General features: G+C 46.3%; 1 protein-coding gene across 1 annotated transcript in view; it reads right to left on the bottom strand.

Moving 5' to 3' along the window:
- TRIP4 (thyroid hormone receptor interactor 4) overlaps positions 1-13,332 on the bottom strand; it is a 39,728-nt gene that overhangs the window by 1,181 nt on the left and 25,215 nt on the right. Inside the window, exon 12 of the mRNA XM_083413086.1 lies at positions 5,970-6,072. Within this exon, the coding sequence (XP_083269212.1) occupies positions 5,970-6,072 (103 nt within the window). The remainder of the gene's footprint in view (positions 1-5,969; positions 6,073-13,332) is intronic.

Raw genomic sequence — 13,332 nt, 5'->3', positions numbered from 1 at the left:
AGGCTGTAAGATCCGTGGATGAAGGGAGGAAGGCAAACTGGACAGGTAGACAGACCCTGTCAGTGAAATTTGCTTTTGTTGGCTGGAAGAACAGGCTGAAAAGGCTGCTGCTGCTGATAAAATTCTGCACCACAGATAACACTTAGGATACAACAGGAGCCTGTTGCAGCAGAGCAGGCTTTTGAGCTCTATCCTTAGTGAGAGGCCCTCCAGGCAGGTTTAGGGGTGGGGAATCAAGTGTAGGCAATGCTATCACCTTAAGGGGGGGGGGGGGGAAACCCTAGTTAGACTTATCCATGTTCCTGGATGCATAGTCCCATCTCAGAGACCATGAGCACTTCAGTCAAGAAACCACCTTATAATAGAGAGCAATGAAACCTCTATTCCAGCTATGGGAAGCAGAAAGCAATGGAAACCTACAACTCCAAAATGCGGTAGTGGCTGCTCTTTTCTATGAGGATCCACACCTGCAAGGCAGAGGGAAGGAGAGGCACAGCAGGCCTGTCCCCTGTCCCATCACTTGACCAGGAGTGGGGACCTTTTCATCTTGAGGGCTGCATTCCCTTCTGTGCAACCTTCTAGGGGCCCCTGCCCATGGCTGGTTGGGGCCAGAGGCAAAAGTGGGGGAAACAACACCTGCAAATTTTACCTTTGCACAGTAGGCTACAGCATCTACACACATTCTCATCCCTCTCTCCATCCAATCAGGGTTCAAGGACACATTCCAACTGGGTCAGCCTGGATAGCTCAGTTGGTTAGAGCATTGTGCTGATAACACCAAAGTTGAAAGGTTCAATCCCTGTATGGAACAGCTCATATACCTGCATTGCAGGTGGTTGGACCAGATGATCCTCAGGGTCCTTTTCAACTCTACAGTTCTATGACTCTATGAAATAAACTCAAGGAAGGCCTGAAGCAAGACCAGTGAGAGATATGGCCTGAGTTCCAAAGGCCAGAAAGAGAGCCCTGCAGGGTTTACTTGGGCCCCTAGGGCCTGAAGTTCCCCACTTTGCACTAGAAGTGCGGATGTGGTGGGTGGCTGAGAGATCAAGAGGAGCATAGGAATCTAGCAAGACCATCTCAGGGCCATGCCCTTGAACTGCTGGGAACAGTGAACGCAAGCTATTAGGGCTCCTGAGCCAAGAAGCACCTGAGCCCTTCAGATCCTCTCAGACGGAGCTGTCAGAATCAATAGCCACAATATTACTGGCTAAAACAGGATTAGCAATTCCTCTCTCCCCTCTGTCAGCAAGATGGCACTGCCATCGTATGCAGCTCTGCACAGCAGATCAATTCAGCTTCTGTTGCCAAGATGGAATCAGTTCCAAATTCATATGAGCTCCCTGGCCAGGCTTGGATCAACCATAGAGTCACTGACTCTAACAGCGAGGGGACAAGATGGAGGAGAGAGGGAGACCCGGCGACATATCAGTAAGCCCCTGCCCTTTACACCCAAGCCCTATCCTTTGTCTTTACAGCTCAAGCATGCGCTCTGCCACCTCTTGTTTGATGCTATTTTGTACTCCTTAATCAGTTTGAAGCAGCAGCTGCCCTTGGCTCGCCGTCCATTGCTCTAGACAGGAACATTTGTCAAGAGGAGTCTGCCTGCATTGATCTCTCGGCTTGGTCAGGGCACCGGCTGACTTGAGACATACTCATCCATAACCAGCAGTTACTCATTAGCTGCCTCTGCACCCCTCAGACACGCACATGCTACTGTACAAGCTGAGCTAGACAAACTGATAGCTCATACTGTTCGGGACACCGCTCAGCTGAGCGTGGGAAAAGGAGAGCGAGTCCATGCATAATGATGCCAAAGCGATTCCAATCAGGCAAAAGGAGTTGCCGGCTGGAGGTTCGCTACCCCTGACCTAACGTTTCCTTGCACTCACCACCAAACCTCACCAGCCTTTCTCGGTTAAAAAGTTAACATCCAAAATGGTAAAGGATTGATTTTGATTTTGAGGTTGTTAAAATTCCAAGGTGTGTAATTCGATTTTTAACACGAGATTCATTTTTATTTTATTTTTTTTTACATTAAAAAATAACACTCAAAGCAGCTTAAGTACAAGAATTCAAAGCTGAAAAGAAAACCAGCCAAGTATCCTGGGGTGGAGGAAGGACACAAAGGTTTGAGTAGGGAAGGCCTTTCCTTTGACATACTTATGCAGAAACATAGTAGTATTTTCCTCTACAAATCAGCCAATCTGAACATGTAAGTTGGTCCCAAGATTGATAGCTGGGATGTGGAAAAGCCTGGTAAACCCCAATTTAAATGGGTAGCTGTTAAGGTCAACAGATATCTGAGAATGAAAGTCCTGTGTCTCAGGCGCAGGAAATCGATGGATTGTACTGCGCATCTGCATATCAAAGCAAAAATCAAAGAAATATCCTAATACTGCACCTTGGGACACCCACTAGCCCACTAGTATGCACTGTTCAAATATCTGTAGCATTCATAATTTTCAACTTGCAGCATCCCCAGTCCCTTTAAAAGTCTGCTATTGTGCCTGCATCTTTTATAATACAGGCAACAAAAAGATCTTTATGGATGGCACAGAATGGCCACTTCATGCTCAACCAACCATTTCATGCCCATGTTGTTCACAGAAATGAAGGTTTCCTCCAAGGCACACTCATATCGAGGCAAAAAATAAAGGTTGTTTCCTATGGTCCTGGCTTGACGTTCAGCAACAACTCTGCTTTATGGCAGAGAACCTCAGATCCTAGGCATGAAGTACCAAACCAGTCACATCAATACCAATTCTTGATGGACGCTCTTTACTTAGATACATGAAATCGTATTTGCAAATGCATTTCCCCACTGCTGCTTTCCTCAAATGCCATCCCATGTGATGTGTTCACCTGCAGTCCCACTTGGGGCAAACGTACCTTTCACAAGCAACCGAGCAGCACAGCAGAACATGTTTGCAAACCCATCTGCTTAAAAGGAGCAAACACAATGTGCGGGTGTGAGTGACAGGGTGGGGTGGGGTGTGCAGCTTTTGCAAATCCATTTCAGATAAACAGGAGCTGCATGAGAGCCTGTTCACAAGCTCTTGTTCAATCCTTGCTAATTTCATTTGGACTTGAACTGATGGATCATATCCAAATGTGAGAAGATTTGAATGTTAGTCATTGTCTGAACTGGGCTGGCAAGGGATGCTGCAAGAAGGAAACATTAACGTTGCCTGAATGATTCAACTAGGCAAATGGATGCCATGAGAATAACGACTTTTGAGCTAATATCCAAGTAGAACTGAACTCTTTCCTACTGCAGCTCTGCCACAGTAAAACAAACAACAGGGCATTGCTGTGATAACAGCTACAGGATTCTCTGTCCCATAGCCTTATCACCAACTATTCTTGAATGGCCTGGAATGACCAACCACCACCACCCTCTCCCTGCAAACAACAAGCTTTCCTGTTGCCTAACCTCCCAAGAGAGAGAAAGCCTAGGGAAAGTGATGAGGGAGCAGGGGACTCAGGCAGCCTCTGGCACGGGCAATCTCCTTCCAGTCTGTTAGGCTGATCCCTCCTCGAGCAGGAAACTGTCGCTTTGGAAAGGACAGACTGTGACATACTTGAGAAGGGTTTGTACTGGCAGCAGAAGTGCACATTCTGCTTCACAGAAGTGGGGGTGGGGGATCCCAACCTCATGCTTGGCTGTCTACTGCAAGCAGCAGAAAAGGAGCCGGTTTGATGGACAGGCCTGGTGCCAGCACACAGATCCTTGGGCAGCTGCTAGGGCCCCCAGCAAGAGCAACCATTGGCATCTGTCCTGTACACGCCCCCCCCCTTAAAAAAAAGAAAAGCACTGGGTGCCTGGAAGCTGTTATTATAATTTCCCACAATGCCCCAGAGTGATGCTATGCTGGGGCATTGTGGGAAATTTAAAAATCAGCTTCCGGCTGCTTAAACACCCATCTAGAGCACTGCTAGCGCCTACCATGGGAGCCAGCCAAATTAGGAGAGAGCACTTTGCCAAGGACCCTTCAAAACTGGCCTTCTTGGTTAATGCCATTCATGCAGGACTTCCAACAGCAAACTCCTTTCTAGAATGCAGATGGATCCACAGGGACGGAGGGCAGGCAAGACCCAGAAAGGATCAGAGCCAAACCGAAAAGCTCTGAACATTTAATCCTGGTGCCTGCAGGAAGCTGATTTCACAGTAAGTTCCCAAAACCACCATTCCAGCTCGTCTAGCCCTCCCCAATAAATACGTTGAGGTAAGCCTCCTTGCCAGGTGCATCCCTCTTAAGGGTTGTGCAGCCACAGCTGCCAAATCTGTTCCAACAGCAAGAGGCCCACTCCCTTTGCGGGAAACAATGCTGTGGCATAAGCCAGGAAACCAACCCACATAAAGACATATTCAGCTCTGTTTCTACTGTAAACACAGGAGTGTGGATAATTTGCTCACACTCTGTATATCCAAGGATGTACAATGAGAAAGAGGCAAAACACTACAGGGATACAATAGCAGTTTAACCATCAGTGGGGAATGGCAATGATTTTAAGCTACGCTTTCAAGGATTACACTAACATTGGCAGGGGAGGGGCTGTGTTGGTCCAAGGGATTGCGGGGGAATCTAACCAGGACCCAATTTATTAGGACCTACTAAAATGATAAAGAATTACGCTAGCTTTTGACATTCACATTACCCTTCCTCACACTCAGTGCTGGTAGGGAACCAGCATGCGACATGTTATAATCTTAAAATAATCTCTCTCTACACCTAATCAGAACTCTCTGGGTCCTTTGGAAAGCAGAAAGCAGAAGAAAAACTATGCGGCAGCCCTTAATTGTAGACGATGCTGTAGGTACAGAATCAAAAGAAGCTAAATTGGGTAGTAATAGCTAGTGGTTGGAGGGCATTCCTTTAGATGAAACCAAAGCTATTGCAAAGTCCTTTCAGCATGACACAGCCAGGAGCTAGAAAACATGCCAAGCCCTGAGTCACAACACACATGCCGCCCAGGCCCTCAGGCCAAAATATACAACACTCCATTGTTCTTTGCAGATTAGCTACCAGCTCACTAAACCCATTATGAGAAGCTATTGGGCCTGGTTCAGACATAACAATCTTGGTCCAATATTGCCCAAACATGCCCCATAGATCCCTCTCCTTCCCTCAGGCTATTGTGGGTTGTTAAGCCAAAGTTTCCTGTGCCATCTGAACAAGGAAGCTCATTTAAACACTGCCTCCATTTGAAGCGGGATGCTCAAGGAGAAGAGGGGAGGGGCAGGGAAAACATGTGACTCGTTCTGTCCAATAAACTATGGCTTATCGAACTCATATTGTTAACAGCTAAAACTAGGCCAGCTAAAACCCAGCTGTCCAGAGTGGGCAGGATATAAATATAAATATAAATCCCAGTACGTTTCCGAGCACAATTCAAAGTGTTGGTGCTGACCTTTAAAGCCCTAAACGGCCTCAGTCCAGTATACCTGAAGGAGCGTCTCCACCCCCATCGTTCTGCCCAGACACTGAGGTCCAGCACCGAGAGCATTCTGGCAGTTCCCTCACTGCGAGAGGCCAAGTTACAGGGAACCAGGCAGAGGGCCTTCTCGGTAGTGGCACCCGCCCTGTGGTACGCCCTCCCATCAGATGTCAAAGCGATAAACAACTACCTGACATTCAGAAGACATCTGAAGGCAGCCCTGTTCAGGGAAGTTTTTAATATGTGACATTTTAGTGTATTTTTCATCTTTGTTGGAAGCTGCCCAGAGTGGCTGGGGAAACCCAGCCAGATGGGCAGGGTACAAATAATAAATTATTATTATTATTATTATTATTATTATTATTATTATTATTAAATATAAATATAAGTTACTGACGACCACTCCTTATGCAATAATTTGCTGCCAGGAAAGCCTGAAAGAAGGGAACCACCAGAAGGGCATTATCAGCCTACCCCCCCCCCCCCCGCAAATGCCCTGCAATGTGGAATAGAGAAGTAGAGCTTACAGATTTTGTGTTTGCCTTTGATGGGAAACTTCAAAATCATCTCCTGGGCATTAGAACAGATGAAAACAAACGGAGAAGCTGACTCCTGGCTCATCTGCGGATACTAGAAAAGAACAAAACACACAAAATGGGTTAGCAACACCGCAATGAATTATAAGAGAGAGAAAGAGAGAGAATTGAATGTCTAAAAGTTACACAGATCAGCAAAAATATGCTTGAAGCAGCATAGAGCAATTTAGAATTTAATTGCAGGGAACAGCTCGTTGGCCGTAAGAGCTCTTGAGGTTTATTCAGAGAATAGCTCAGGTGTAAGCGGACCTGGGCTGCATACAGACAAATTCAAGCAGCTACTTCTTAAGACAGGAACTATGTGCCTGGAAATAGGGCTTTAAAAAGATCTTACATAACAGGGCTGCTGCTATAAGGGGACATGACCCCCTCAGGGAGATTCCATGCCCCTAACCTAAATTTTCCTTAGGTTTGTTAGCTTTCATTCAATAGCAAAAGCAAAGAAAAAACATAAGTCTTAGTAGCAGCAGTCTCCAGCCATTTTATGTAAAGATAAAAAAAGCCTGCAGGTGGAATTCCATCTAATTGCTCAGTAGGAATCCTATCAGTGTTCTAGTCAGTGACACAGAATCACAGAATCACAGAATGAGCACAAAAGGAATTAGAATGGTCACTGACAGCTAGGCATTTATTTTAAAATTTTATAAATCAGATGCTGTGAATTTTAACACAGTTAAATAACCACCTTAGGCTACCTGGCTATTCTGCATTTCCAGCTTCACTCTCACATGCCCTTAGGACTCTCTCATCACAATTTTTTTGCCTACAATTCTGTGACACGAAGGCATAGCTATGTTTGATCGGGCAGTTTGATGTGGCAGAAGCCAGCCCTTCAGAATGCCCTATTTATGGCCGTGATCCTAGTCACACTATCCTAGGAGTGAGCCTTATTGAGCTGAAAGGGACTTGACTTCAGAGTATTTACTGTCTTATTAATTTATTTAATTTACATCCTGCCCTTCAAGGAGTCTGGGGTGGCCAAAATGTCACTAATTTAAAAATTACCAGAAAAATAATAATCTATAAACAGTTATCCCATGGTTGCCAGGAACAGTGTCTTTCAGCCATCAGTACATGCAACTGCTCTGTAAAATGCAGCCACGTGAAATATTAGCAGATCAAACAGCCCCTGCAAGCTATTTTCAGATCTCCAAGGGGGACGTGGAATGGCATGCTCAGCACAGAACATAACGCTTTCAGAAATCTGACTTTCACTTCTCACAAGGGGAGACCAGAAAGGGATGGACTCTTAGACAGACCTCACAACTGGCCTTTCAGAGTCGGCCTGTGGACTAAACAGCAAAGGACACTGATGTGTGAGCTAGATCAAAGCAAACCTGCTAAATAAAGATGAGCGCAGAGAATCACCGGGGACCGAGTGATGAGGACTGAGTGACAAAAATGCCCAAGAGAAAAGGCGCTGGCTAAAGGCAACAAAGAGGTCCAATCTCAGTGGTTGAGCTCTTGCTCAGTATGTGCACACCACTGAAATGGGGATGGGGATTACAACTCCCATCATCCCTGATGACTGGCTACGCTGGTTGAAGCCAGTGGGTTCCAAGTTTCCCATCCTTGAATTAAAGGATGTCCGATGGCCAGCCCAGAAATGTTTTCTAGCATACCAAGATCCCCACCCCCACCCCACAAGTACTTAACAGAAGGGCTAGGTGGTTTTATTTATTTCTAACATTGCTACACTTCTCAACAGCAAAAAAATTCTCTGGGCAATTTACAAGAAAAAAAATTAGAAGTATAAAGTACAGCGTTAAGAATAAATCCAAAAATTCAGGACAAAACCAGGGGCAAAGTGGCACTGGTGCAATAGATCTAACAATATTTATGACTGAGAAGCCAGAGAAAAGAAAAAGCTATTCACCGGGCATCAAAAGCAATAACCCAGAAAAAAAGGACGATTGGGGTTTCGGCAGGATCACAGAATGGGTTAACAAGTTATCAACAGCTGTACATACTTTGCACAACAAATAAGTAGGTATTAAATGAGAACAGCAAAGCTAAGAAGTTTCTGTTATTACCAAGGGCTGCCTCTCTGTACAGTCATTATGCTTATCTCAAATGCACTTGAGTGTTGCACAGAGATGTCCAAAGTCTCTGTGTATTATGTGTACACACCTGTGTCTGATGAGAAGGCTCTAGTCTTATAAAAGCTTCTGCCACAATAAACCTGAACATATATAAAGGAGCTGCACACTTTGTTGAGTTTGTATGATTTATGAAAAAAATAATGCAGCGGCATAGATACGCTGCTTTTGCATAATTTCTGCTACTTTGGCAAGCCAGAAGTGGGCATGGTAAACGATGCAGGACACCAGAGTCTTACTCTCTGAAAATCCAATGTGGAAAATCCAATGGGGAAAGGAGCATAATTTAATAGCAGAGCAAATGCTTTGCATACAGATAGTGGCGTAGCGTGGGTTGTCAGCACCTGGGGCAAGGCAAGTAATTTGCGCCCCCCCCCCGCTGCACTGTCCCTCCCCCAGATAGTCCCTCGCTCTCTCTCCGCACCGCACCACACGCCTGGCACCCTCCCCTCCACAGTGGGCGGCGACCCAGTGGCTCGGATCGGATTCGCACAGCCAGCACTGCAGTGAGAGAGAGAGAGTGAGCCAGGTAGGCTCAGAGAGCTGCGAGTGCGAGCGCCCCCCCCAGATGTTGCGCCTGATGCGGCCGGCCCCCCCTGCACCCCCACGCTACGCCACTGCATACAGAAAATCCTGAGTTCAATTCCCAGAATCATAAAATCACAGAACTATGGTGTTGGAAGGGACCCGAGGGTCATCTAGTCCAACCCCCTGCAATGCAGGAATCTCAGCGAAAGCATCCATGACAGATGGCCATCCAACCTCTGCTTAAAAACCTCCAAGGAAGCACAGTCCACAAACTCCTGAGGAAGACCTGAGACAGCTCCAATTAAAAAGATCTTAGGTAGCAGGACTAGGGGAAACCTAAGGCTAATACAGTGGTACCTCGGGTTACAGATGCTTCAGGTTACATACGCTTCAGGTTACAGACTCTGCTAACCCAGAAATAGTGCCTTGGGTTAAGAACGTTGCTTCAGAATGAGAACAGAAATTGTGCAGTGGTGGCACAGCGGCAGCAGGAGGCTCCATTAGCTAAAGTGGTGCTTCAGGTCAAGAACAGTTTCAGGTTAAGAACAGACCTCCAGAACGAATTAAGTTCTTAACCCGAGGTACACCTGTACCCTGTAGAACAGCTGCTAACCAGAGGAGAAAATACAGGGAAAGATGGGGCAATGGACAACAATACCTCAAGGACTGCCTCTTTCCATATGAACCTACCCAGACCCTGATAACCAGCATCTGAGACAATGACAATATCCACCAACAGCATACAAATCAATATGGCTAACCTGATCCAAAACACCCACCCACCTCACTCACATACGAAAACAAAGATCACCACAGCCAATCACAAGCAAACAATCACACCCTAGGCCAACCCCAACCTCTCTCACCACCAAAGGAACACAAGCGAACAACACAAACAACGCTGACCCCAAACTCTACATACATTAAACACAATAGAAACACCGCCACCCAACCCCACCCCCTTCCATTTCCCCTCTCTCCACCCCCCTCTTTCTTTTTTCTTTTCCTCTCCCCCTAATGCCTCAACAAATGAAATGGATTTGTAAAAATGTTACATGGAAAAACAACAACGAGGCATTACACTTACTTCTGTAAAACAAGAAAAAGAAAAAGAAAAAAGTAAAGACCAGGCCTCCTGGCTGCTGTTTGCTCTGGTAAAAAAAAAAAAAAAAAAATAACCAGCATCTGAGGCCCTTCTTTGTGTGCCTCGAGAGGTCCAGAGGATGGCAACACGAAAACGGGCCTTCTCTGCAGTGGCTCCCCATCTGTGGAATGCTCTCCCCAGGGAAGTTCGCCTGGCACCTTCATTATACACCTTTAGGCGCCAGGCAAAAACGTTCCTTTTTAACCAGGCCTTTGGTTGATCTGATTGACATCCTATGTCCTTTTAAAAGGGGTTGGGGGGGTTATTGGGTTGTTTTATTTTGATTATATATTTTGTGGTTTTATATTTTCATTTTGTTCTGTGAACCGCCCTGAGACCTCCGGGTATAGGGCAGTATATAAATTCAATAAATCAACCTTCCCCCAACTTGGTGCCTTCCAGACGCCGTTGGACTACAACTCCCATCATGCCTGATCATTGTTATTGCTGGAGAAGGCTGCCTCAAGATAGGTAACCTCACAAGTGGCTTCCCTTGAGACGGATCCAGAAGCTGCCACTGCTGCAGAACCCTGCAGCCTGCATGTTGAGTGGTGTGTCTGCATGTGCACACATTACACCTGTCTCAAGGGAAGGGTGCCGTCTGCTGATAAACTACTGGGCCACGTTTACATTCCAATTATTGACAAAGCCCCGAACAACTAAGAACCAGATGACATGAAAGATCACTGCCCCTTATGCAGAACAGTTCAATCACTGAGGTCATTGGGGAAACCCTGTTAGAAGCACAATGCCCTATAGACTGTTATAGGGCTGTGACCAAGAAGTGGGCATTTTCCAAGGCATCTCCAAAGCTATATTAATCAGTACCTTAATCAGTTACTGCTTACACATTTTCAAGTCCACCGCCACAGCCTTTAGGGCTAGAGCTTGTGGGGGTTTTTTATTTAAAAGAGAGAAAAATAAATCGAGGTTTTGTTATTCAGGGCACCCAATTTGGTGCCCAATATCCAAACCAATGTGTGCGAGATGTGCAACATGCACGCAGCTCTGCTTCAGCCAGAAACCTGACCTTGATTTATTGCTTGCTAAAAAAAATCAGTAGCCAAAAAGCCATCTTCGAGAAGCATACTACTACTCAATGTATATAATTATGTCAGCGTGAAGTGCTCTCTCCTAATGCCAAAGTGCAATGGAAGGCAGAGGAGAGCAGGCAAATTGCACTCAGAGCTGTGGGGGAAAGCAAAGAGCTCTCCGCATAGCCACTCGAAGCCCTTCTTCTTTACCAGTGCCTTCACTTTGCTAAAGCTTATCTTGGCAACTATCTGGGTCAGAAATGTGTGCTTTTCCCAGTGCTGGCACTCCAGCTGTGCGATGAGCAGCTGTAAGCGTGCATTAAAACTCATGCCTGCAGCCGGGAAACGGGTTTTTGCAGATGGCATCGGATGAAGTGGGCTCCGGTCTGGGAAAGCTTCTGCCACAATAAATCTGTTAATCTCTAAAGGTGTCATGATGACACCTAAGCTGGCTTTGCTTTCAACATGGGGGATGCACATACCTCTCTGATCGCCAAACAGTAAGGAAGCTTAGATACTAGGCCATTCAATTTGCTTCTCTTCGGCTGTCCCTGGCAGGAGGTCTCCCCTATCCTCCCAAAAGCATGGGACAGTTTCCAGCTAGATGGAGCCATTCAACTCTTCCTTCCCTGGAATGCCTGCCATTAAACTGCTGGCATGCACACTTTTGCAAGCAGATACCAGCTGAATTGGTATATTTCAACACTTGGGCATCTCTGCTGTGTGCTGGAAGCAGATGCCACAGTGGAGAGTAACCAGTTGTTGCATAGATCCACCATACCATGTGGAACAACATTCTAACCCAACTCTCCATTTTCTTCCTCTCCAAAAGATGCTAACTTCCTTCATCCAATCCATAATTTCTGTTATGCAATTCACTGCCACAAGATGAGGCAACAGCCTTTACATCAGGGACAGGGAACTTGGGGCCCTTCAGATGTTGCTGGACTACAACTCCCATCAGCTAATGACAACATACCCGATGGTCAAGGACGATGGGAACTGTAGTCCAGCAAGATTTGGAGGCCACAAATCTTTTGCTCTTGGTGTAGATATCTAAATAGAGATTCAAATTGTTATAGCCTTCCCAAGCATAAGACTACACTTTGTTTGAGAAGCAGGGCAAAGCCAGCTGGCTTGAGCCAACATCCAATTTCTCCAACACAAAGTGAAGTAATGTTGCAGTGGGTACAACCGGCTGCTTGTGCAGATCCACAGATTCTGTAGCCCTCCAGATCTGTAGCCCTCCACATGTCACTGGACTCCATTGGCATGGTAAAAACTCAGGGATGAAGGGAACTGCAGCCCAGCACTACATCTAGAAGACTTAATACAACAAGACCCTCTTTCTCATATACTGTATAGCTATCAATTTTTTTGTTTTGCCCTGGTTCAAAATCTCAGCTGCAGATTCACCACCAGGCTGCCGTCTTAAGGTAAAGGTAAAGGGATCCCTGATCATTAGGTCCAGTCGTGGCCGACTCTGGGGTTGCGGCGCTCATCTCGCTTTATTGGCCGAGGGAGCCGGCGTACAGCTTCCGGGTCTTGTGGCCAGAGTGACTAAGCTGCTTCTGGCGAACCAGAGCAGCGCACGAAAATGCCGTTTACCATCCCGCTGGAGCGGTACCTATTTATCTACTTGCACTTTGACGTGCTTTTGAACTGCTAGGTTGGCAAGAGCAGGGACCGAGCAACGGGAGCTCACCCCGTCGCAGGGATTCGAACCGCTGACCTTCTGATCAGCAAGTCCTAGGCTCTGTGGTTTAACCCACAGCGCCACCCGCGTCCCAGGCTGCTGTCCTACACACCTGCAAAAACACTGATCTACATCTTACACAGATGTAAGGATGAACAGGATCATGCAGATGACACTCTTCCAAGCACTATAATAAAACATTATACTGTGAATTCTCCAGAGGACTAGAAAAGGTCACATGTGCTAGAGAGGAATGCAGTGTTACTGTGCTTTTTCTTTGGCTGGGCGTTTTGTGTGACACAAAGCATACAAACCATGCACACTATCTTGAACTCCTTGGAGACCAGGTGGGATACAGGCACGGTGAATTAAAACAAACAAACCAGATCTCCTGACCTAAACTCAAATAAAATAGAAAGGAAGAGACAACCAAGATGGGATATAAAAACAAACCAATAAGGCAATAGCTCCAATGCATCCATTTAAAGCCGTGGGGTGAGATTTTTAAAAGCCACACAGCCTGTGGTGTGAAAGTCTGCTAGGTCAAGCTGAGACAGGTGAGAAAGGAACTGTGCAAAACCACTGCCGCTAATAGTCGTGGATTTGGTAATCAAAATGGCTTTGCTAAGAAGGAGGGGGGAAACACACACACACACTAACTGCCTCAACTGCTGAGGTTACAAACCACAGCCCTACTGTGCTGCTGAATGCAAGCAACATCTTCCCTGGAGGCTGTTGAGAGCTTCTATCTGCTGCTTGCAGATAACAGAAACATGCTGGCAAGTGGTTTGGC

This window comes from Podarcis tiliguerta, assembly GCF_965153285.1.
Source record: "Podarcis tiliguerta genome assembly, chromosome: 14".
Lineage (NCBI taxonomy): Eukaryota > Metazoa > Chordata > Lepidosauria > Squamata > Lacertidae > Podarcis > Podarcis tiliguerta.
This window is presented reverse-complemented; position numbering and strand designations above follow the sequence as displayed.